Here is a 26282-nt window from a genome sequence, read left to right on the forward strand (position 1 = left end):
CCTGTACCAGGAAAAGGGCTATTAATAGAGACTCACTTTTACCTAAGAAAATTACCTGCATTGCGGAGCAACCTTGTTTTTCCAAGCATCTTTGACCTTCTTGCTAATGGTCATTCTCCCATTTGTATCCTTGGATGCCTACCCCTCTCCTTAGCTCCTATAAGCTTCCTGTTGCCTCAGTGTCTTTGGAATTTCCACGTCTGTGTGGATTCCCCATAAACATGCCTATTAAATTAGATTTTCTCCTGTTACTCTGTCTCACGTCTATTTGATTCCTAGTCCAGAGAGAAGGACCTTGAAGGTCATAGGAAATTCTTCGTCCCCAACACACCTCTCTATAATGTGGATGTAAATAGAACGAATGTCACTGCCAGCAATGAGATGATGTATATGCATCTCTTACTGGAGTGCCTTGCACATAGTAAGTGTGTAAATATGGACCAATAGCATCACTACCGTCCCTACATTTTTCCGTCCATGAAAGGTATTGCCAGATGTCATATCTTGAGCCTCCCATGAAGCAAGGCTTTCGAGACCCTCCAGGGGAATCTCACTGTGTGAGCGACAGATGACTTGGTGGCAGGAAGCATGAAACTTCCTGCTCTTACAGCTTCACTTCTTACACTGCGATTTACCGGCAGAACAATCAGTGTCCGACAGCTCAGCCCAGCACCGTCTTGTCACAGAAGGTGCTCAGCCCATCACCTTCTCTGTCAAGCCCTCTCTGAACCTCCAGGACCAGACTCTGGACTCCAGCCTCAGAGAGCAGCTCGGATAATCCCCGACAAATGCACCACTTTCCTAGCCCAACTATCGCCTCCCTGGGGCCATCGGTGCCAGACGACAGGTGCATCCCTGGTCTTTCAGTGACATGATCCAAATGCTTTTGATGTCCCTAAACTGTATAGGGTAATGGGAAGATGAAAAAGCTCTTTGTAACCTGGGTATAGACACAGTACAATATTAAAGGAGAGAGAAAGAGAGGGAGGGATGGAGGAAGAAGGGGGGAAGGCAGAAAGAGAGAGAGGTATGAGAAAAAAGGAAAGAAAAGACAGAAGACAAAATAGAAAAGGAAATAAAAGAAGGAGGGAAGGAAGAAAAGAGGGAAGGAGAAAGAAAGAGAAAAAAAGGACTTCTAAAACAAATGATTTTTCTCAAAATGAGATGTCAATTATCATCTTCGGATTACCAGACAATCGTTTTGAGGATCTGTGATGACCTAAGTCTGGAAAATTGTGTCTAAACAGCAAATTATTGGGCTGCCTATGTGGCTCAGTCAGTTAAGGATCCAACTCTTGATTTCAGCTCAGGTCATGATCTCATGGTTTGTGAGTTCAAGCTCCAAGTCAGTCTCTGAGTTGATAGCGCAGAACCTGCTTGAGATTCTCTCTCTCTCCCCTCTCTCTGCCCTTCCCCTGCTCGTGCTCTCTCTTTCTCAAAATAAATCAATAAACTTAAAAAAATAAAATATCAAATTATCAAAAAAATTCCCTCCTATAGAGCTTCTCTACATATAAGACAAAGATACAATGGCATAAGTACCTGGTATTTATAAAGTCATTTTATATATTATCATATTCACTTTTGATGGGTACATTGGGAGGTAGAAACTAATAGTTCCATTTTACAGATGAGGAATTGAAGCTTCAGTAAATTACATGGCCATGATCCATGGTGAATTTACTGAAAGCCCAGGACTCCGACGAATGTCTGTGACTCCAGACTTAGTCTGTATTTCTCTACAAGAAAGGTTGTCACAAGATGGAAATTCACATCCTCGACTTGCTTGTATCCCCGATTTGCTCCACTCTAATGAGTAACTTGTTCAGTTCCAAATTCGGCTCTGATCAATATTGGCAGAGACACCAACTTTTCACTCCATGAATTGTTTGAGGAAAATGTTTACTTTCTCTAACAGTACAAATGAAAATGATGATTTACTTCACTAAGTCAGAAAACTCCCCCCCCCAAAGAAACTCGATGCTTTGATACAAGCACTCTACTTTGAAATAAATCAAAAGGGACTTTATGCAGAGATAAAAGGGTTTCCTTGGTCCCCAAAAGAGCTTTGCTGCTATGAACATTAATCCCTTGTAGTGAAACTGCGTTGATTTAAGGGACGGTCCCTTGTTGAGTCGGTGAGAAGGATAGACCCCAGTTAGAGGATCATTTGGGGTCTAGTAAAAAAATGATGTGGCAGGAGAAATCTGGAGTGAGGTTCAGATAAAAGGAAGACACAAGTCTGGCAAAGAAGCAACTTGCGAATTTTACACGGAAGACAAACTTTATGAATTGCACTGAGATGAAAGGATTATCCCAGAAGCATCTGCTTATTTGAGACAATTATTTTGAGGAAGACAGAGTTTTCAAAGAAATTCACTTAAGTGGCACTTTTTTGATTGACATCCATATTCTTAAAAAAAAATTTCAAAGGAGAAGTCCTGAGCTATAAGAAAATCGGTAAGAGAAATAAGGATTATGAGAGGCAAGCATAATAATTACCCTCACCACCACTGTCATCATCATGCCTAACACTCTCTTTTAAAAACTTTTTAAATATATTTTGAGAGAGAGACAGAGAGCATGAGTGGGGGAGGGGCAGAGAGAGAGGGAGAGAGACAATCCCAAGCAGGCTCTGAGATGTCAGCACAGTGACTGAGGCAGGGCTGGAAGTCATGAACCCTGAGATCATGACCCGAGCTGAGACTGTGAGTCAGACGCTTAACCAACTGAGCCACCCGGGTGCCCCTATCACGGCTAGAACTTTCTGAACATTTGCTATGTACTGGGGACTCTTTCAAGACTTTACAGATTTAATTCATCTCTTTCTCTCAATAACTGTATGAAGGTGTTATTATTATCCTGATTTTTTTTTAGATTAAGAAACAAAGGTACAGAGTTGTTAAGAAACTTGCCTCCAATCACACAGCTAAGTAGTGAGTCAGAAAATTGAATCCAGGCCTCTGGGTTCTAAGCTATGATCTCAATCTCTATGGTATTATGGATGGACTGGTGGTTTTATCTTTTTTTAAATTTTTTAATGTTTTTTTTAATTATTTATTTTTGAGAGAGAGAGAGACAGCATGAGCAGGGGAGGGTCAGAGAGAGAGGGAGACACAGAATCCGAAGACAGGCTCCAGGCTCCGAGCTAGCTGTCAGCACAGAGTCTGATGCAGGGCTCAAACCCACGAACCATGAGATCATGACCTGAGCCGAAGTCGGACGCCTAACTGATTGAGCCACCCAGGCACCCCAGGTTGTTTTATCTTTTGACTTTCCCCCTCAAATACACTTGATTATATATGTGTGTGTGTACGTGTGTGTATACACATGTATATGTATATATATATACACACACACATATATTAAAGTTTGATAAGTTTGATATTTTAAGTTTAAAAGTTGATAACATATATATATATTTTTAAGTTTATTTATTTTGAGAGAGAGAGAAGCAGAGAGAGAAAGAATTCCAAGCAGTCTCTGTGCTGTCAGCAAAGAGCCCAATGCAGGGCTCGATCCCATAAACCATGAAATCATGACCTGAACTGAAATGAAGAGTCAGATGCTTGACCAACTGAGCCACTCAGGTGCCCCATGATATATATATATATGTATTTTAAGGTTATGAGGAGCTCTGAAATGATAATTCCAACATATCTTGGAGCTGCTGGAAGATATTAGTAAAAACTACTAGAGAGATGATTTTTAAGATATATTAGAATTTACGACTTTTGTTGAGTTTGTAAGTATTTACCTCTTTCTCTTTCCTGAAATTCCTTTCAACTATCTTACCTTTTCCATGTTCAGGCCTAGGTACTTATGCTCAGGACGTCTGTCACTGCACAAGCATTTTGTCCTTCTGTGATCTGTATCATTTAGACTCCCTCAAAATTAATCTATTAACCTATTAAGTTCCTGAAATACCTCCAACATCATGCTTATGCATAACTTCAATTTTAAAATGCTGTTCAAGGATACTGTTTCCTACGATTACTTCAAACTTCAAGGCAGGCAGGCCACAGGGGGATAGCTACCTTACGGTGACCTACAGTTAGTTTAAATGATGGCCATGGCAATGAGAAATGCGGAGTGGTCTAAGCGTACTCTCTAAATGTTCCTCTTCAAAAATTATTGAATGTCTGCAGAAAACCCTTAGGTTTCCCAAGTATACATCCATCAAGATAGAATTGAATAGAATAACATTGAACATAATGTTATGAGCTTCAGAGCAGGAGCCTAAGGATACTTTCATCACCAATTTATGAGATGAAGTAATAGAACCAATTGTGATGACAACTTAGGCCTTCACAAGAAGTGCTAAACTTCACTTTTATGAGAAGCTCTAGGTCGAGTAAGCCACGTATTCTTAAAAATGATGACGATATATGCTATTTTTATTTTAATGGGTTCTTGGTTAAAGGCATGAATGAAGGAAGAGAATCAACTCTTCACAAGGAAGGATGTATACTTATCTGTGGTATCTGCCTCTCAAAAAGAACGGAATGGTCACTGGAGTAAACTGACATCTATGAAGAAGAAATACACACATGTCCATGTGTTCATGTGTGTGTGTGCATGCATGCGCATGCGTGCGTGTATGTGTATGCGTGCACACGCACACATCCTGTATTTATTTGCTCCTGAGCAAACTTAATACCTTCCAATGGCTTCTCATATTGCCTGGAGTATAAGCCAACCTTCTCATAACTGTCCACACACCCTCAGCCATTTAGTGCTGCGTGCTTCCTCTCTGACGTGCCAGTGTTGGCTTGGGATCCATGCATATCGGCTCGGGAGAAAGGACTGTGCTCATCTCCCAGCTCTTCATTCAATGACAAGTTGGTGGGTTACCACGAACCATGGCGTGAAGTAGAACACCATGCAAACCCAACAGTGAGAGTTAGGTTTTTGTTGAGATGTTACCTTCTCCCGGACCACTCTATTTGAAATAGGATCCCGCTGTCTCACTCCACTCCCAAAGCCTCTCATTCTCCATAGCACTTTCACCTGATTATCTATATCCATAACACTCCTGACCTTCCGATCAAATGTATAATTGAAAATCTGCATATAACTTTTGAGTCCAACAACTTAACTCCTAAGGCCGACTGTCTACTGGAAGCCTTATGGATAACACAAACAGTCGATTAACACATACTTTGTATGTTTTATATATTATATAGTGTATTCTTATGATAAAGTAAGGTAGGGAAAAGAAAATGTTTTAAGAAAATTGTAAGGAAGAGAAATATATTTGCAGCGCTGTGCTGTAATGAATCCATGTAAACGTGGACTCATGCAATTCATAACTATGTTATTCACATTTTCAAATGTGGCCAAGCGGATGTTTTATTACACATTGTTTTTAATGTGTATGAGAGATTTCACAGATCTGGCTAAAAAGTTCAAACCCTCTGTAGAAATTATTTCATCTTTACATGGGAAAAGTAACAGATTTTAAAACCCAAAGCTTTTTGCATAATTCTGATTAGCTGAATTTTAACTCTAAAATATCTTTGAAAATTGGCTCATATACCTATTAGAATTGCAAGTGTAAACCTAAATTAACATTTTTCAATATTTTAAGAAAATGTTTATTTATTTTGAGACAGAGAGAGCATGAGCAGGGGAGGAACAGAGAGAGAGAGAAGGAGAGAAAATCCTAAGCAGGCTCTGTGCTGTCAGTGCAGAGCCCAATGTGGGGCTCGAATTCATGAATCATGAGATCATGACATGAACCAAAATCAAGAGTCGGATGGGTAACCAACTGAGCCACCCAGGCGCCCCAACAAAATTAACAGTTTTTAAGTTTCAGACAAAGCAATACATGAATTTTTGGTATATCTGAATTAACTTCCTGTCAAGCAAATCTATTTTTTTATTTCTCACTTTTGCACTTTACCACATTTGTTAATTAGGCCTGTTACAGAACGCAAAACACAATATAAACTCAAGCATGGCTAAGTCTAATTCTATTTTAGGTATGTAAATTGTTTCTTCTATATACTTTGTTTATAGCCTGTCCTCCACTAGCCAACACATAAGCTCCATGAGAACAAGGATTTTTCTGAGTCGTTGGCCTCTGTGTTTGGAAGTTTATTTGGGACTCAGCCACGTGGACAAAGAAAGTAGTCTTCAGCTATGGAATTTTGACAGGAGCTGGTGTTCAGAGGGGAGGCATTTGTGGTTTCTTGACATCATGTGAGGTAGGCACTCATCTTCCTATAGGCCTACATTAGTTGTGACTTACATACTTCCCTTTTGTCCTAAGCGCAATACTAAATCAAGGTCTGCTCAACTGTGCTCTAAAAGGGACAGGCTTGGGGGTCGTGTGGCTCAGTCGGTTAAGCGTCTGACTTCGGCTCAGGTCATGATCTCTTGGTCCATGAGTTGGAACCCTGCATCGGCTCTGTACTGACAGCTCAGAGCCTAGAGCCTGTTTCAGATTCTGTGACTCCCTCTCTTTCTGCCCTCCCCTGCTCATGCTCTCTCTCTCTCCTTCTCTCTCTCTCTCTCAAAAATAATAAACAGTAAAATTTTTTTAATAAGTAAAAGGGACAGGCTCGCAGAGAAGCAAAGACCCCTTCTTTCAGTTATGCATGCAAGAAGCATTTATCTAAAGCTTACTAAGTCCCAATCCAAGTGCTAGAGATATGGCAGTGGACAAAATAGAAAAAAAAAACAAACCACATTTTTGCCCAAATGGAGTTTACAATTTACCAGGAGAAAGCAGATAAAAACATAGACATGTATGCTGTGACGTTAAGCATTTGTTTGTTTTTAAAATTTGTAAATGTTTTTTATTTTGAGAGAATGAGAACAAGAGAGAGAGAGAGAGCAGGGGAGGGGCAGAGAGAGGGGAAAAGAGAGAGAATCCCCAGCAAGCTCAGCACTGTCAGTGCAGAGCCTGACACAGGGCTTGAACCCATGAACGGTGAGATCATAACTTGAGCTGATATCAAGAGTTGGACACTCAACTGACTAAGCCACCCAGGTGCCCCGATGTTAAGCATTTGTAAGTGCTGTGGGAAAACAGTGAAAGAGGGAAGGGACAAATTAGGGATAGAGAATACCAGGTGGGGTGGGAGAGGCGATTCCTTAAGGTAGAGTTATCAGGGAAGACCTCTCTGAAGAGGTGTTTGAGCTGAGAGAGGAGAAAGGGCATTTCAAGTGGAGGAAACAGCAAGTGTGTTTCGGTTACCAGTTGTTGCATCAAGGAATAGCCCCACAGCTTTCATGGCTTGAAATGTTAATCTAGTATTTCCTCTCACGGTTCTCTGGGTGGACTGGGCTCAGCTGGGCAGTTCTTGCTTGAGATGACTCGTGTGGCTGCGTCAGATTGCGGCTGGGGCGGGAGTCACCTGAAGGCTCCGTTATGTTGAACGTCTGAGACGCTCTGCTCCCGAGTACAGTGCCTTGGTAGTGACGGCTGGAAGGCTGGATTCAGCTAGGAATGGTGACCAGTATGCTTACATGTGGCCTCTCCAACATGGTGGTCTCAGGCTATTTGGACTTCTTACATGGCATAACTCAAGTTTCCAAGGGTGAGTGTTCCAAAGAGAAATAGAACGCCCTGAATGCCCAAACTGCAACAGCCCAAAGGGTCATATTCTACTGGTCTAAGCAATGATAGAGCCCTCCCCTTAAGATTCAAAAGGAAGGTGGATAGAATCCACCTCTGCTTCTTTATGGGACGAGTGACAGGATTTGTGGCCATCTTTAGCCTGTCTTGAGGTGCAAATGCCCTAGAGTAGGAATACATTTGACCTTCTAGAATCCAGAGCAGGTGGTCTAGAGTGCACTGGGTCAGGACCGTAGTAAGCACATATCCTATTGGTGTGTGGACATGCTAATGATTTAATTGTATTCATTTTTTGAATTATTTTTTTATTGCGTTTTTCTGTGCTAGGGTTCTATAGTCAAGAAACCTTGGCTCCAGGCTGAATGCAGAAACAAGATGTCAGGAGAGATTGGGGAGAAATGCCTGGAACCAATAAGGGAGAAATATGAGGCCGTTAAAATGGCAGGAGTACAAGCATCCTGGCCTGAGAAAGAGCAGGAGCAGCTTAAAATAACCTGTTGTTTTTAAACGGACTCTCATTCTTTTTAATCCAAAGGGTCAATGTCATTGGGTGTCATCATGACATCCCTCGACCACCCAACATCTACTGCACGTAGGTCATGTTTAAATATATAGTTTTATCTTCTCTGGTCTGCCTAAGGTTGAAGCTGTATATATAAAGCTGTGCTTCTTATAACTTTATTGTGATTACGCTTTGCAATGGGAAAGTGAAATGAGTCCTAAACCGTCTACTCTAATGTGTATTTCACGTGACACAGAGTTCCAGAAAACTCACCAGAATGAGCACGTAATACGCTTTAAGATTTTTTTGGATTAAGGGGCGCCCGAGTGGCTTGGTTGGTTGAGTCTGACTCTTGATTTTGGGCTCAGGTCATGATCTCACGGTTTGTGTGATCGAGCCCTGCATCAGGCTCCGAGCTGACAGTGCGGAACCTGCTTGGCATTCGCTCTCTCTCCCTCTCTCTCTGCCCCTCACACGCCCTCTCTCTGTCTCAACATCAATAAATAAACATTATATAAAAAAGAGATATTTGGATTAAGAATGAAATGAGACGACTCCACTGTCTCCCAATAGCCCTTGATTTAACCAAATGGGACAACTGGTGTCAGTGACCTCCATGAGCTCCTACTAGGAGATCAGGGTGGTCCCAGGTGTCAAATGAGAATCATACAAAAATCAGCAATGGGGCGTAAGACAGAAAAAGGCAGCAGGAGGCAGCAAGAACCTGACTAGAAAGAAGAGAAGGGTTCAGTTCTCTGCACCCTTACCCCTTTCTCGTCTCTCTGGAGACTTCCGCACCCTTATGCACTATTTCCATGCAAGTCAGCATGTTGGCTCTGGAACCAAGTCCCCAAACTCCGGAGTAAGATGGATCAAGGTTACAGAACCCACTGCATCATCTAAACATGTGTAAATAAGGGATAATAATAACCTCCAGGCTTTTCTGAGTATTAGTGAGATAATGAGTACCAAATGCTTAGAATAGTGCTTGGTATATATAGAAATTTCAAAAGATGTTGGCTCTTGTCGTTATTAAATTTGGTTTTAACCTGAATCGCCAGAGGCCATAAAGCACATGTGTGTTGGGTTCAACGTGGGAGCCTAAACGATTGGTGATTATGAATTGTGGATTTTTTTCCTGGTTTGCACATGACCAGACACGGTCTGTGGCAGCTGCCCTTAACATTTGCCAACCTAAAAAAGGGGAAACAGTAAATGTCAACGGTAAAAGGCTCCGGGCCAGTCTGCAGCCCTTTGGCTGAGAGTTCTGCATGGAGCATGTGTGCCGAAAGATGAAATGAGTAAATAAATGAGCTTATCCCATGAACCATAGGCTTATCTTCTCTTCAACTTAGTACTTGCAGGAATCTTCTCTTGCTGTGTTTTAAGACAAAAATCATTTAGAGTACTTTGGGCCAGTCCTATGGGCTCGCCTGAGTTAGTCATGGTCAGGGACAGTTTGACAATTTTCATAAAATAATGATGCTATACAAAAAGTCTTTATGCTCTCCGTAAAGTAATCACCCTAAATTTATTTAGTGACTTCCTTCGAAATTTTGAGAAGTGTTCACAATGTTCTCTCTGGCAGCGTCTCTGACCACCTTGACCACACATAGTTCCAATTGGCTCACTGTCTCATGCATAAAGATCACAGACACACGGCACCTCCCTGTACATCTAGGAGAGTTCTGAAATCTGACTCAAGGGGTGCCTGGGTGGCTCAGTTGGTTGAGCGTCCAGCTTCGGCTCAGGTCATGATCTTGTGGTTCGTGAGTTCAAGCCCCGCGTCAGGCTCTGTGCTGACAGCTCGGAGCCTGAAGCCTGCTTCGGATTCTGCGTCTCCTCTCCCTTACTTACTCTGCCTCTCCCCCATGCTCTCTGTCTCTCTCAAAAATAAATAAAACATTTAAAGAAAGTGTGATTCAAAGCTGGTTTGCCACGAGGAAGCAAACTCCAAGTTCCCTTCCAAGTTCTTTGTGATGACAGATATTTGAAGATGCCAGAAAAAGTGAAGTGAATCAGGGCCATCATGTAGCATTTATGTTGTGGGATCCAGGTGTACATTTTATACAAGTTTCCACAAAACTGAAGCTGTAGGAGACATGTTTGCAAAAACACATGGGATCGGCTGGAAGTATAAAATACACACCAGATGTCAAAGGCTTAGTACAAAAAAAAGAATGTAAAACACCTTATTAATCACATTTTATATTGACTACATGTTGAGATGATGTTCTTTAGAAAACATTGGATTAAATAAAACATAGTATTAAAAGTTGATTTCACCTATTTCTTGCTTTACTTTTCAATTCACTTTTTCAATATAGTTACTAGAAAATTTAAATGACACGTGGCACGTCAATTTCTATTGGACAGGGCTGTTTTAAGCTATTTTAGTGGGTTTTCCCAGATTTCATGCCTATGCCAAAAAAAAAAAAAATCCAGAAAAAAAATAGTGTGTTTTGATCCTCTGAACTTAGGCTATTTATAAAAAGTTCTAGAAGAACACCAGCATTGCTATTTAGTAAGCTGAAGGGAAGGTTCTCAAGGGGGCCCTAAGGAAATCAGAAGACAGGTGAAGGGAACATAGAAGATGTTCTCTCTCTTCTATTATCTATTTACTGTCGTCTGGGCATGTGAGTTTAGTTGCAGCCAAATGCTGACGGCCTACCCTATTCATAATATGGGATCCAGGTAGAGAAGGAGAGAAGGTTGAATTTGAAAGCAGGAAGAGTTACAGTTCAGTAGGTAAGGAGCCTATAAAAATATCTGCAGGATGAGTTTACTGGCCTGGTTCTCTTCTGATAACAGTGTGGACAGTTTCATCCTACCTGGCACCTCGTTATTCAAATTCTTACTTGGGAGTGAGAATCCACACTGTCTATTAGAAAATTTTTTCTTTTTCTTAAAAAAACTTTTTAATGCTTTTTTAAATTTATTTTTGAGAGACAGCGCAAGCAGGGGAGGGTCAGAGAGAGAGGGAGATACAGAATCTGAGGCAGCTCCAGGCTATGAGCTAGCTGTCAGCACAGAGCCCTATGCGGGGCTCAAACCCATGAACCATGAGATCACGACCTGAGCCGAAGTCGGACGCTCAACTGACTGAGCCACTCAGGCGCCTCTAGAAAAGTTTTTCAAAAGGAAAGTAAATAGACTCTAGACTTCCAACCAAGACAATCTCAGTATCTTCAGTGCCTCATAGCATCCTTGTTGGCGAGAATAATGTTAATCAGTGCCTTCTGTTAGCATCCTTTCTCTTTAAAGGCTCAAAGCACTAAGCAGAAAGCATACAAATGCCCCCCCCCTTTTTTTTTGCAAATAGAGAAATTGAGGCACAAAAGCATAAAGAACACGGCCAAGGTGGCACAAAAGGTCAACAGTGAAGTATGTGTGTATGTACCAGACACTGGAAAATTCTGCAGCCCAGTAATACCAGGATAAGAGCCTTTGCGGTTCTGCATTCAAACAGCTGCTTCGGGATCTAGACTGTCTGAACTCAAAGGCTTGAAGCTCAGTCACTAAGCCCAGCTGGAAGCAGTTTGGTCATTGTTAATAGATATATAACCCGGGAGATCACTGCTGGGCGGATGAGAGTCACAGAGCCTAATTTCCTCTCATAGTCCATGAGCTCTCAAAAGTAGAGTCTGTGTCTAATTACATTTTTAAAAATAAAAATGAGAGGAGCTCTTTATAAAAAAAAGTGCCAGCAGTACTAAAAATTACAAAGAAGAATGGAGCAAATTATCTCAAATCACACCATACACTAAAAAAAATAGCTATAACATTTGGGACATGACATTCCAGACCCTTTTATAAGCATCTACAAGATAAAAAGATGGATGGATGGGAGGATGCATGGATGGATGTACGGATGGATGGGTGGGTGGATGGGTGGGTGGATGGATGGATAGATAAATGCACAAATGGGTGATTGACAGAGGAAGAAAAGAAACAAAAAGGGAAGGAAGGGAAGGAGGAAGGAAAAAGCGAGGAAGAAAGGGAGGAAGGGACAAAGAAAGAAATGCAAATACCTGAGAAGCAAATCATATTATATTTGCTATTTTTAATGACCTAAATGTACTCAAATTTAGTACACAAACTGAAGTGAGGTGAAGGAAGTACTAAATTTCAAATAAATGTTGCATAACCCTAAGAAATAGGAGTTCCTAAAAGAGCACTGCAGGGGCGCCTGGGTGGCTCAGTCAGTTAAGCAAGCTTCCGACTTCGGCTCAGGTCGGATCTCACGTTCGTGGGTTCGAGCCCCACGTCGGGCTCTGTGCTGACAACTAGCTCAGAGCCTGGAGCCTGCTTCCAGTTCTGTGTCTCCTTCTCTCTCTGCCCCTCCCCTTCTCAAGCTCTGTCTCTCTCTGTATCAAAAATAAATAAAACATTAAAAAAATTAAAAAAAGAGCACTGCAGCAGAAAATGAAAAGATCATAAAACCTTTAGGTGATTTGAGTGTTTCTTTATCAACTACAAGTTTAATTTTTGTATACACTGATAACCACTCTATGGAAGATGTCACTCGCACTCCATTTGCTTATACTTCTTACCTTCTCACCTTCCCCACATTCTGATTCTATAGATTATATAATTTTTTTATAATATAAAGAATTTTTTTGAAAAATACCACCTGTAGTACATTCTGTGTGGCGACCCCTGAGAACAACTTGACCCAAAAGATGTAGTTATGGAAAAAAACAGCACACAGAACTATATAGTGATTAATAAATGATTAATCTAGCTTTAAGACAATACTCATTGTAATGTCTCTTTGGGAAAATGGCTGATTTATGATACGGAAGCCAGGCAGCCAGGAATGCTGGCCCGCCCTGGGCGGAACACTGCCTGGTTTTTTTTTTTGTGTTGACTTCTTCACTTCCTCGGAAATCACCTGTTTATATGATACTTATTTATGTCTGATCAACCATAACGTACCTGCTTGAGCAAGTTCTGTTTTTCTCATGAAATCACTCTCTGATCACTAAAAACAATCTTGGCATTGATTGACTATCATATTCTCAATAAATATGGGACTGCGGAGTTGTTCAGGGTGACAGTTGTTATAAGTTGTTGTTCCCTGCTCCCTTTCTCTTTTACAGCTGACTTGTTTGTGCCTAATTCTTCTCCCGTGCGCCATTACGGAAAGCGGCAATTTTGTACTACAATCATAATTCTTCCAATTCTTTAAGTCTTTGTTTAAATGTATTTACGGGGCACCTGGGTGGCTCAGTCAGTTAAGCATCTGACTTCAGCTCGGGTCATGATCTCGCAGTTCGTGGGTTTGAGCCCCGCGTCGTGGGTTTGAGCCCCGCGTCTGAGCTGTCAGCACAGAGCCTGGAGCCTGCTTCTGATTCTGTGTCTCCCTCTCTCTCTCTACCCCTTCCCCTCTCATGCTCTCTCTCTGTCTCAAAAATAAATAAAACATTAAAAAAAAAGATATTTAAAAAATTAGAAAAAAATAAAATGGGGTCCTTAAAGAACTTTTTAAAAAGAACTTTTAATGACATTGGAGAGTAGTTGTAACATATTCATGAGTGAAAAAGCAGACCTAAAGGCTTTCTTTTTTAAAAAACATTTTAAATGTTTATTTTTGAAGGAGAAAGAGAGAATGCAGCATGGGGGAGGTGCAGAAAGAGACAGAGACACAGAATCAGAAGCAGGCTCCAGGCTCTGAGCGGTCAGCACAGAGGCCAACGCAGGGCTCGAACTCACAAACCGTGAAATCATGACCTGAGCTGAAGTTGAATGCTTAACCAACTGAGCGACCCAGGCTCCCCAGACCTAAAAACTTTCTTAATATGAAAGTATACAAATAAAGATCCAAGAATGTTAAATATAAGCAAAATATGTTCTGTGTGTGTGTGTGTGTGTGTGTGTGTGTGTGTGTGTGTGTGTGTGATCTTGAGAGCTTGTTTGGAGGTTCTAGCAGGGGAGCGCAGCTACTCGTATACCCTTGACCGAAGAACGGTCCTCCTCTATCCGGGATGGTCGTCCTCTTCGACCGAGCGCGCAGCTTCGGGAGGGACGCACATGGAGTGGTGAGGGAGGAAGGGGACACCCGCCTAGCCAGCCAGATCAGCCGAATCAACCCTGGCGATCAATGGGGTGACAGATGTCTCAGCCAGATCGCCCTCACATCCTGTGTGTGTGTCATCTTGAAGCACAAAGAATGGAACCCTATTCATCTTACTTTCCAACAGGGTCTATGACATACTTAGGAAACAGGGCTTGGGAAGGAACCAGTGGTCAACTTCAGAGAGTTTTAAGGAAAGGAAAATCTTCAACTGGATTTTCCTAAAATGTACGCGTGTCCTTTTGGAAGGAAGGCAGGCGGGCAAGCCAGGTGATGGGGCTCAGAAGGAAATGATGGAAAGCCTCTCATCCAAGGGACAGCAAACTCTTTATGATGTATTTCTAGCACTCAAAGACTTGGGTTCATGCTCTGAACCCACTGCTTCCTGCCATATGCAATCAATCGTTTTGGCCTTTATGTTCTCACCTGTGAAATGGGGCCAAAACTTTGAGTTCATAACAAATAACTTCTGATTATTTGGGACTCACCAATAAGACATCATGTGTAAAACCACTTACTTGGTAGGATCCAGATGTCCGTACCCCAGGAGCGTTACCATTGTTATTATTTGCTGGTCGTAGCAAAGGCCGAGAGAAAGGCAAGTGTTCTGTGAGCAACAGATTCGGACTGTACATCTAAGGCTCCCTGCAGACTGCTGCCGAGGGGGTGGGAAGGCAGGCCAACCCCTTCTAGGCCATCTTGTACTTCCTGTCAATCCCTGGCTCTCTGACCTGTTACAAGGTTGCCCTTATTTGGCACCGCTCTTTGGTGAGGCTGGGACCCTTTCATTGCATCTCCCGTGGACCACTTGGCCACACTCCGATGACATGGTGTAAGGGCTGCAAAATGAGGCGGAAGACTTAAGCTGCAAACCTATTTCCTTTAGTGAATTTCACCACTGTGACTGAATTCTATACACTGTCTGCCCTCCACTTTCAGCAGATTGGATTTGAAACTAACTCTGTGCTACCCACAACTCCAGCCTCTGTTAAGTGTATCCAGATGTGCATATGTGTATGTTTGTACACAGAGACTATGCTTACTGATTTTATCATAAATTAAGTTCCAAATGGAAACCCTGAAGCCCTAGAATAAATTCATCTCCTATCCCCAAATAGTGCTCAAATGCAGCCACTGAAAGCATCATTTTCAGTGAATTATTACATGCCAAAAAGCTGCCGTATTTTTCTTATTAAAAATTTTTAATGTTTGGGGCGCCTGGGTGGCTCAGTCGGTTAAGCCTCCGGCTTCGGCTCAGGGCAGATCTCACGTTCGTGGGTTCGAGCCCCGCGTCAGGCTCTGTGCTGACACCTAGCTCAGAGCCTGGAGCCTGCTTCCGGTTCTGTGTCTCCTTCTCTCTCTGCCCCTCCCCCTCTCATGCTCTGTCTCTTTCTGTATCAAAAATAAATAAAAACATTAAAAAAAAAGTTAAAAAAATTTTTTTAATGTTTTTATTTATTTTTGAGAGAGAGACAGAGAGAGAGAGGGAGACGCAGAATCTGAGGCAGGCTCCAGGCTCCGAGATGTCAGCACCGAGCTGACCATGAGATCATGACCTGAGCCGAAGTTGGATGCTTAGCCGACTGAGCCACCCAGGCGCCCTCACTGCATTTTCTGAAGAACACAAATGAGCACTTTGATCTCTAGAACAACGCAACATAAGCTTCAATATGATCACTAAACAATGGATTCCACTTGCTGAAGAGGTATCTTTGTCTCCAACAGAAAAGAAATATTATAGCACACAGGTAGGAGGGGAAAAGAAGGTTCACAAAGCCCACCTCGGCTAGGGCAGACTCGGAGCCAGTGAGCTCTGAGTGGCATGTGTCAAGTTCATGTGAAATGGGCAGCTTTTTCCGTGTGAAATACAAGAGTTTGCCTAACCTGTTTCTGGGGACCGTCAGCATGAGAGAAGCAAGGGCACCTGGGATATTGGTCCAGGCTTCTGTGGATTAATAAGATTGGAGGTAAAGGTGTGGAGAAGGACATATTAAGAGCCTGAAGAAGACCAAACACTTCTGATTTGCTGACTTCTGGGCGACGTTGAGGACCTGCATGACAGGACAGTTTCTGTTTGCCGCACTGCCAGGAGAGAGCCTGACTTGGGGCTGGAACTCGAGAACCATGATATCATGACCCGCGCCAACATCAAGAGTCGGACACTTAACCGATTGAGCCACCCAGGCACTCCTGGACACTCCTGCTTTTAGGAGTAGCTCCATTTCACCAGTTTCTTTCTTTTTTTTTTTTTTAATGTTTGTTTGTTTTCGAGAGAAAGAATGAACGAGTGGGGAGAGGAAGAGAGAATCTTAAGCAGCCTCCATGCTCAGTGCGAAGTCTGACTCAAGGCTTGATCCCACGATGCTGGGATTGTGACCTGAGCCGAAATCAAGAGTCAGACCCTCAACTGACTGAGCCACCCAGGTGCTCCTCACCAGTTTCTATTTGCATATTCAAATTCCTAATGGTATTAAAACTGCCCATAAAACTCTGTCTTCCATTAACGTCCATGTAAAGAATTTGAAAAGCTGATTCCTTGAGCAGGCTGATTTGAATAGCGGGATCTGACACTGTGATAAGTATCGTCCTTGATACCCTCAGGCTTTGGGTTCAGAGATACACATGGGTCCGCTGCAATTGGGAACAGTAGTTATTGAAACCGGCAATAGAGTGACGTCCACATACCTACAGTACTGTCTGCCACGACGGAGGAGACAGTTCCTAAACTGTATTCTTCGGCATGTAGTAGGAGACAGAACACCAGAGTTGTTATCAATAATTCTAGAAATGGATGTAGCCATCCAAAAGGCTTTCGCAGGTCAAAAATAAGAGAAATGACATGTGAGAAGAGATGCGGAGGACAAGTATTTAGTCTTGGGAGGACTTCCTAGGTATCAGGTCTTTACCATTTATTATTATGTAGCTCCTCATTGGATATGACCACAGGAGGTCAAATTGGCACCTCTATTGACACTGAAAAAGACCTTTATTTAGCCTCATTAGCGTTTCAATTGTCCTGGTAGTGAGAATTAATTACAGAGTAAGTCAGTATACCAAATATATACACATATATGCATCTATATACAATATTTTTAAACTGTACTGATATTTCTCATTTCCTCCAGTAGAGGTCAGAAAATAGCAATACAGGAATATGAAAATCTCCGAGCCAAGAAAATATTTATAATGATTTTCCCTAGATAGGATCATGGAAGGGCTTTTCAATTGTCTTTCTTTGCCCGCCTTTTCTAATTATGTTTTTACTTTTGCGATCCTTAAAAAGCAATGGCATCTGTTTGCAATTTTATAAGGAGCACTGCCCGTGTCAGTGTTGACCCTGTATCATGTCAGAGATACTGCTTAATTATTTGTATTTTTTCTTAGCTGCACATAAGGTATTTGAAATTGTCTAAGAAAGCAGCATGTCTGTCTGGCCATCACTCTGAAAAATTACTTCAGCGTGCCATTGTTTCTGCAACTGATGACTGTGAGCAATCTCTCTCAAACAAGGAGCTTCATGTCAGCCATACAATTGCCAGGAAAACAAAGCATCCTGGGCACAGACAGACAAATGAATATAATCTCCAGTTATCTCCTTTGTCTGGAAAAACGTATAAGAGATCCTAGTGCTCTGGGAAGTTAGTCTCTGTAAGTCTTCCATATTAGGATAAGGAAGACAAAGAAATCAGTCAGCATGACCTACATTTAAAAGTAAGGAGCCCAATGAAGGATCTTTGTTAAGCTCGTAGATTGATGCTCGACAAATTGCACTATCACCGCACTACATTTTCATTTCTAATTCATGGGTCCCTTTTTCGGCTCGACACAGATACAAGCAAGGTGAAAAGGTTTATAAAGCAAAATCTGAAGGTAGACCAAACATTTATGTAAAAACTAAGGAAATCGTTTTCCCGCATTGTGCCAATTTCAATGCTTATTTTCTCTTTTGTTCAATGATTCATAGTGTACAGTCTGTTGTTTGTCCTTCTTTGTTTTTTTCCACTCAGAAAGAATATAAAGGTGTCAACATTGTGAGTGTAAATCAAAATTGCCTGCTGCTAGTCTCTTCTGTCTTCTAAAGGGATGATTTCTACCAGTGACGAGTATGTCTCTGTATGCTCCCTTCCACCTACAAAGGCAAGTATGGAAGAGAGGCAGAGCTCAAGTTCAAAACCTCTGCCAGTTTTTCAATGGGACTCCAGTCTGGGGCCCAGAATAGGTGACTCTGTTGGTGAGGGAACAGCAGTGACTTTCTGGACCAAAACAGTGATTCTGGGAAAACAAGGATCAGGGAGATATGACAGGAGTCTGAAGACATCACCACAGTGGGTGACTTGGATGTTCAGAGAAATGTGGCCAGTAAGACATTCCCAGGGACTCACTGGTCTAAGAGCTTATCAGAGTAAGAATGTCCAACATTTGACACTTAGCTGTTTGTTTCTGCAACTAAACTCTCCACCCCCATGGCTCAAAACTTCAGTCAAGGCTGTCGCACACAAATGGTCTGAAGAAACTCAAGATGAAGAGGTGAATTTGAACACAGGCTGGCATAAAGCAAAGGGAAGAAAAAGAGTCACAGGCCCTAAAATGTGAGTGAGCAGAGCTGTCACAGAAGCAAGAGCCATGAGCCGCAAATGATCTTGGGAATGGGACACCCAGTCAACTCACAGAAAGTTTGGGGAGATCAATGGAGAGGTTCCCCACGATAGATGGAATCTGGGACTTGAGCCACTTTTATGGAAATCTCCAAAGAAGAGTAACCTTAGATGATATGTAGGACACAATGACAAATTTCAGAATATTATGTTAGGCATACTACAAATACCCCTTACAACATGAAGTCTAGGGTGGCATTTATACAACTGTACACAAGTTTTTCTATCACATGAAAGAACCCAGATATTTAAACAGAGGTACTTAATAAATCAATCACAGTTTTTTCCTCTATTGGTTTTGTTAAACTTTTTGCCAAATGGGCAATGCCACTTTATCAAGAACCTTCCCAACTAGGTGAGAATTCGCATCTAATTCTTCTTCGGTGACAGTGAAAACATTTTCAGAATGGTTAAAATACACTTATAAAATACACATACATCATCATTCAGAACCACAGTAGATTCTCTGAATGAAGGATCTGGAATTCATATATGGATATATATGGAAAGACCCATATATGAAAAGACCCATACAGAAGTCTTTAAATCTTTCAAAGGCTGGCCCAGGCCTACCTTGACATGGTGGATGAGACGCTCCACTTCATTCACTTTGTAGGTTTCCAATCCTAGCTCCTTGGCTAATCGTAAGATTCGATTCTGAGTTGGCCCAACATAAGATCCTCCAAGGTCCACATATTTAACTTTTTGGTTCTGTTTTCCCAGGGAAAAAAAATAAAAATGAACTTTTGTGGAAATGTTCTTCCTAGATTAAAAAGAAAAGAGCTCTGAAATCAACAAAAGGGTATTTCACAGGTAATAGACATACTTTGAGGTGTATCCATGGAAAAATGGGATTCTATTTTCAATTATACTTCATTCATGTGATTTACCTGTCCTCAAACCATTCTTCAATTTGAAGCAAATTGGAATGAACTTTAAATTTTTTTATCGTTTTTATTTATTTTTGAGAGACACAGAGAGACAGTGTGAGCAGGGAAAGGTCAGAGAGAGAAGGAGACACAGAATCCGAAGCAGGCTCCAGGCTCTGAACGGTCAGCACAGAGCCCAATGTGGGGCTTGAACTCATGAACTGCGAGATCATGACCTGAGCTGAAGTTGGATGCTCAACCAAGTGAGCCACCTAGGTGCCCCAGGATTGAATTCTAAATAGGCAAGAGACTTCTGAATCCCATCGCTCACAATATATACCATATCATGGTTTGGTTTTTACTGTCTTGAATTGATAAGCTATGAATTGTTGAAAAATTTCTCTTTACTTGGTACCCCAGGCTAATTTTGAGCCACTTAATGCTAGAGAAAATGAATAAAGGAAATGATCACTGCTTATATGGTTAAGCCAGACATTTGGAAGATACCATCAGGGAATATTCTGGCCTTAATTTGAACCTTTGAAATTGTTCTTATGTGCTAATAAACAAGTTTTCCATATGGTTACAAATCAGCTTCGCTTCCAATGACAAAGGACGAATCTTTGAAGGAGAAGGAACAACAAAAGCTCCCTATTAGCCAGGGACACCACAGAAGGCTGTCCCTTTCTGTTGTTGTTTCTTTGTTTGTTGTCTAGCTCTCCCTGTCCCCAAAGATAACGTAAGTTTCACAAAGGTGGGAATCTTTAGTTTATTTACTGATGTATTCCGAACACCTCTTTTATCGGTGTCATAATTTATGGGGCAAGTGCAAAGCCTCGTGAGGTTAAGAAAAGAGACAGAAGCAAAAGTTGAAAAGGTAGCAAATTGAGAGAGAGGCTATGGAGAACGTTTCGAAGGAATTTCCATTCTCTCAAGAAAGTCAAATGAAGGGCGCCTGGGTGGGTCAGTCGGTTAAGCGTCCAACTTTGCTCAGGTCATGATCTCACGGTCCATGAGCTTGAGCCCCGTGTCAGGCTCTGTGTCGACAGCTCAGTGCCTGGAGCCTGCTTCAGATTCTGTGTCTCCCTCTCTCTCTGCCCTTCCCCTGCTTGCATTGTCTCTCTCTCTCTGTCTCTAAAAAATAAATAAAACATTAAAAAAAAAAGAAAGAAGAGTCAAATGAAATTCAAGGCTTTTAGAAAAGAAAAAAAATCCAATAACTCCACTTCAGTCCTGCATGTCTCCACCCCATCCTTAATGTCTTACCCTGATGGTGTAAGTCCTGCCTCCTACTCGGTCCCGGGCTTCCAGAACAACCACACACAGGCCAAAGTCATGTAGAAGTTTGGCTGCTGCCATACCTGGGAGAAAATACAATAAGAAATCATGGTTCAGTTCTTCACAGGGACTCCGGGTAAGCTCCTCATGGTAACGTCGATGAGAAAAGCCCATGTTGGCTCCCACACATGGTCTACCGTTACATCCACCTTACAGCGGCCGGGGTCTCTCATCAGAGGCCCAGATTCCAAGAATGGGAAACCAACTGCTATATCTAGCAAGAACAAAAGGGATTTCAGTTTTGGTAAATGTCTCAAATCTTAAAAACATCCTTGGTCACTGTATCAAAACGTCTGTCTTTAAGGACTAAATTGCATGATTATGTGTCTGACAGTACAAACGAAAACATGAAGCACCCCCTTCAATGTATACGCCCCAGTCAGCACCAGACCAAATGTAGCCATTGACTTATTTCTCTTTTTTTTCTTTTAATTTGAAAAAGAGAGAGAGTGCAAGTGGTGGAGAGAGACAGAGAGAGAGAGAGAGAGAGAGAGAGAGAGAGAGAGAGAGAGAGAGAGAATCCCAAACATGCTCCAAACTCAGCACAGAGTCTGACTTGGGGCTCAGTCCCATAACCCCGGGATCATGACTTAAGCCGAAATCAAGAGTTGGGACACTCAACTGACTGAGCCACCCAGGTGCCCCTAGGTGTAGTTTTTGACCTCAGTGATCTTAAAATCCTGCATCTTTTTAAAAATGATTGTATTTATTTTGAGAGACAGAGACAGAGTGTGAGCAGGAGAAGGGCAGAGACAGACAGACAGACAGACAGAATCTGAAGCAGTCTCCAGGCTCTGGGCTAGCAGCACAGAGCCTGATGCGGGGCTCGAACCCACAAACCATGAGATCATGACCTGAGCCGAAGTCAGACGCTCAACCGACTGAGCCACCCAGGAGCCCCAAAATCCTGCATCTTCAAAACCACCTTACGGAGCTTAGTAAGATCTTCCTCAGACAGGGGGGGCCTGGAGTTCTTACCACGATGACTGAATTTCCTCAGTTCTAATTACCTTAATCATTCGCTTTCTAAGAGCAAACAAAATTAAGGAAATGCCAAGACGCTGTGCGTTACAGATAAATGAAACAGGTTCTATCTTGTCTTTCAAAAATAATAGTTCTGGAATATTTAGACCCCACTAGGTGCAAAATAAAAGAGAGAGAGCGAGAGAGATTCCTATAAAAAGAGCTAATACTCATATAGTGCTCATTACATGTGAGACACTGTTGTAGGTGTTTTCATATGGTGATTCAGTGAATTCTCACAAAAACCCATTGAGAAAAGGTACCGTCAATCTTCCCATTTTATGGCCAAGGACACTAAACATACAAGGTCTCACAGGCAGTTTCCCTCCCGGGTCAGGATTCATAACCACACCTACTGCTTTTCCAGGGAACCTCCGAGCCATCGTCTCCAGCCATGGCATCCAGCAATTTCTGTGCCAGGGTGAAATTACATTTCAAAAGATATTTTTTACTTTCTTTGGATCGACACATTGTTAAAGCACACTTGTATCCTGCCGTTCGATAAGAATCCATACCACATAAAATATGAGTCCACCCGTAAATGCCGTAATGAAAAGCCAGGGCTCCGTTCATTGTCTATCAACTATCCTAAAAGAGGGAACCCATTTTTTAAAGGCTGATCTGATCTGACATTTCATTATTTGAGTTAATCTTTCTTCCAAGCCCTGTCCTTGGAGGCAGGGTGGGGGCTTCCAGCTGGTGGCAGGGTTAGGGTCCCAAAGTCCCCAGCCACCCACGAGGTGCCCATGGCATCATTTAGAAATACAAGCCTTGGATTTTTAACTCCGGTGCTAATTCTACCTCCATGAGGGGATAAAAAAGGAGAAAACATTTCTATTTAGATTCAACACTGCAGACCATTCAATGTCATTTCCCTTATCAAGCATCAGTTCAACAGTGAAATATGAAATAACGTGTGGCCATAGTAACCGTTATCGGGAATTCACACAGACCCGATAAGCACGCCCAGGCTTAAACAAAAGGGTTCAGAATGAAATACAACATCGCACGCCACATTAGCATTTTCTGTTCCACAAAAGGCACTGTCTCTTGGTCTGTGCAGTTACCCAATAGTATCTGATGCTAAGCATGAACAGTTACTAAAACAAGCCAGGGTCTTATCAAACCATTCAAGAGAGTTCTCTGTGGTCCTGTGCCTTAACAAGTCATACCCAGAAACTTACAAAAATATCTTTAAACAGCGCACTACGAGGGTATGTGGTGGGAAATACCTCACCATTTGATATTCACCGTGGGGAGAGTGCAGAGAGGTTCGATTGCTTGTCGGACATCAAGTGGCAAAAATGGATTTGGAAAATAATTGGTCAGAGTATGGGTGGCTTAAGGAAGCCACTGTGGTTTAGGAGAAGGGGATTTCAGGGGACCCTAAGAAGAAACTGAAGATTTGGGAGTCTGGTCGGGAGGCGATTAAGATAAGAAGTAGCTCTTCAGGGGGCACCTGGGTGGCTCAGTTGGTGAAGCATCTGACTTCGACTCAGGTCATGATCTCACGGTCCATGAGTTCGAGCTCCGTGAGTTCGAGCCCTGCGTCGGGCTCTGTGCTGACAGCTCAGCGCCTGGAGCCTGTGTCTCCTCCTCTCTCTGCCCTTCCCTCGCTCATGCTCTGTCTCCCTATCTCTCAAATAAATAAATAAATAAATAAACAAATATTAAAAAATAAAAGTACAAATCGATTATAAGCTTGCTCTTAAATGGGTTACAAAAGTTAAATATCCATGTGCAAGAAAAACTGGTACTTTAAGATTCTTGTATTTACCTGGAGGGTAGAATGCTTTACGACATTTCACATGAATCACTGTAATGGAGTTACTGTATTTTTAAGTTTTCCTCTTTGGTCCAAGGGTGGCAGCTAAGCAGTCAGATTTGGGCCTGAACTCTGACCCTGCCATTCACTGATTGTGTAATCAACGGCAGGTCACTGCATGTCTCTAAGCCTCCAATTTTTTTCTTTAAAACAATTTTTTTTCAGCATTGTGAAGATCACATGAGCTTTGCTTATACAAGGAACAAAACGAATGCTCAGTGCTTTATGACGGTGCCTGCTCTTTTCTGTTAAAAAAAAAAAAAAGACCACCACTGTAGTTTTATAACATGTTGTCAGGAATTGATTGCGTAAGGGTTTAAACAGCGCCCGTGACACTGCCTGCTGTTTTCAGGGCAAATAGATTTCAGCGACTTTCTGATTTGGAGTTATTTTTTTTCCCCTGTAGTACTGCATTTTAAAATCTCCAAATTTCCCCGAGAATGTACCATCCCTCATACTTTTGTTCTGTGGCACAATGCGTTTCAAGTTCCCACAAACTGGCAGACACATGAACACTTGAGCAAGAGCAGCGTCGTAGGCTGGGGCAGCTCCGCAGAGTTCATGGTTTGGCTTATTAATTCCTCCATCAGCTAAACCATCAGTCCTTTCCCCAGTCATCAGGGAGGAGCCCCTGGACAGTACTTCTTCTTCTTCTTTTTTTAATGCTTATTTCTTTTTGTGAGCGAGAGAAGGGGGAGAGGGAGAGAGAGAGAGAGAGAGAGAGAGAGAGAGAGAACAAGGGGAAAGAGACACAAAATCCAAAGCAGGCTCCAGACTGAGCTGTCAGCACAGAGGCTGACATGGGGCTTGAACCCACAGACCATAAGATCATGACCTGAGCTGAAGTCGGACGCTTAACCAGCTGAGCCACCCAGGCACCCCTGCTTTGTGATTTTAAAAAGTTAATTAAACCAGAGTTTAATATGCAGAATCCATTAATTTCACAAACAGATTATCACTGGCACATGCAGAAGAAGCCCCTGGGTGCCCCACACCGGCCCCTGATAAGATCACCTCATTTGTAGACGCCAGATGGGGTAGGGTCCACTGTGTTTTGGCTCAAAGAGTCTTTCCTGGATGAATGACGAAGAGCACATCACAATGACAGACTGATGCCTGATTCCATGACATTATAGGAATACTGGGTCTTTCTTCTCAGGTAGTTTACTTGGAAGCGGTTTCACCAAAGCGATGACCACCTCAATCATTGGCACACCTCAGTTTGGATTAGGCGTGCAAAGGATTTTAAATATCTAAAAATCAGTGGTGTGCAGCATTATTAGCATTCAATGCTCCCCGTTGTTTTTGCGTCACGGACAAATGGCCCAGAAGTTGGATGGTGCAAGGAGACGGCAAAGTACACGGTGCTGGTTAACAGAGAGGTTGATCAAGGTGTCTTAGGAGCAGTCAAGGGGGTAGGATTTGGAGGGAAGAGAAAAATCACAATCGGCACTTGCTCCATGCTTTGGTTTGTCAATCTGGCTCACTTCCTTCATATCAAAATCTGACATTTAACAACACTTTTTCAGAGTTTTAAAATGCAATGTTAAATGGGAGGCCTGGGTGGCTTAAACGTCTGACTCCTGATTTTTGCTCAGGTCATGATCTCCTGATTCGTGAGTTTGAGCCCCACAACGGGCTTGAGACTGCCAAGGCGGAGCCTGTTTGGGGTTTTGTATCCCCCTCTCTCGGTCTTTCTCCCCTGCTAGCACACAGCTCTCTCTTTCAAAATAAATAAATAAAACATAAACATTAAAAAAATTTTTTTTAATAAAATGCAAAGTTAATTGTTTTGAAAACATTATGAGACATCAGTACTTCAATACCGCATGAGGACTTTTTCTCAGTTTAAAGGTACCCCCCATCAAAAAATGTATCATGTTAACCAAAACTGACAAATTCACTGTACCTCAAAGCATCTCTCACCCTATAACCCTAGTAAACGATACAAGCATTTCCCCAGGAGGGATGAAAGGCAAAAATATGAAAGTAGCCTTCAACACCTGTGTCACTTCTGACAAAGCAATGCTTTATGAGAAAATTCTAGGAACAACCAAGTGACCTTCTGATCAAAGAACTGAGATTCTTTGATGTCTCTAAAGAGAATGTCTTTTAGTTATTTAACACATACACACACACACACACACACACACACACACACACAAAAGGTCTGGGGTAAGGAGAAAAATATTCCCTTTGTGAAATAAATTCATTAAAGGAAAGTGGAATTTGTAGATCGAATTCAGTTAATTGCTGAACTTTTCAACACAGAGAGGCAGGTAAAGATACCATCAAACAGCCAACAGTTTGAGCACTGAGTGTAGGCCAGCTTCTCTTCTAAGTGTTTTACATATAAGAATTTGTTTAAGCTCTCAACAACTCTATGCAGTGGGGAGATGTAAAGAGTAA

The 26282-nt window shown here is 42.1% G+C and overlaps 1 protein-coding gene across 1 annotated transcript in view; it reads right to left on the reverse strand.

Moving 5' to 3' along the window:
- MAOB (monoamine oxidase B) overlaps window positions 1–26282 on the reverse strand; it is a 120325-nt gene that overhangs the window by 47841 nt on the left and 46202 nt on the right. Inside the window, exons 2-3 of the mRNA XM_029929937.1 lie at window positions 20954–21048; window positions 19392–19529 (exon numbers count right to left, since the gene is read on the reverse strand). Of these exons, the coding sequence (XP_029785797.1) occupies window positions 19392–19529; window positions 20954–21046 (231 nt within the window). The 5' untranslated portion in view covers window positions 21047–21048. The remainder of the gene's footprint in view (window positions 1–19391; window positions 19530–20953; window positions 21049–26282) is intronic.

The sequence above is a fragment of the Suricata suricatta genome, chromosome X (assembly GCF_006229205.1).
Source record: "Suricata suricatta isolate VVHF042 chromosome X, meerkat_22Aug2017_6uvM2_HiC, whole genome shotgun sequence".
Classification (NCBI taxonomy): Eukaryota; Metazoa; Chordata; class Mammalia; order Carnivora; family Herpestidae; genus Suricata; species Suricata suricatta.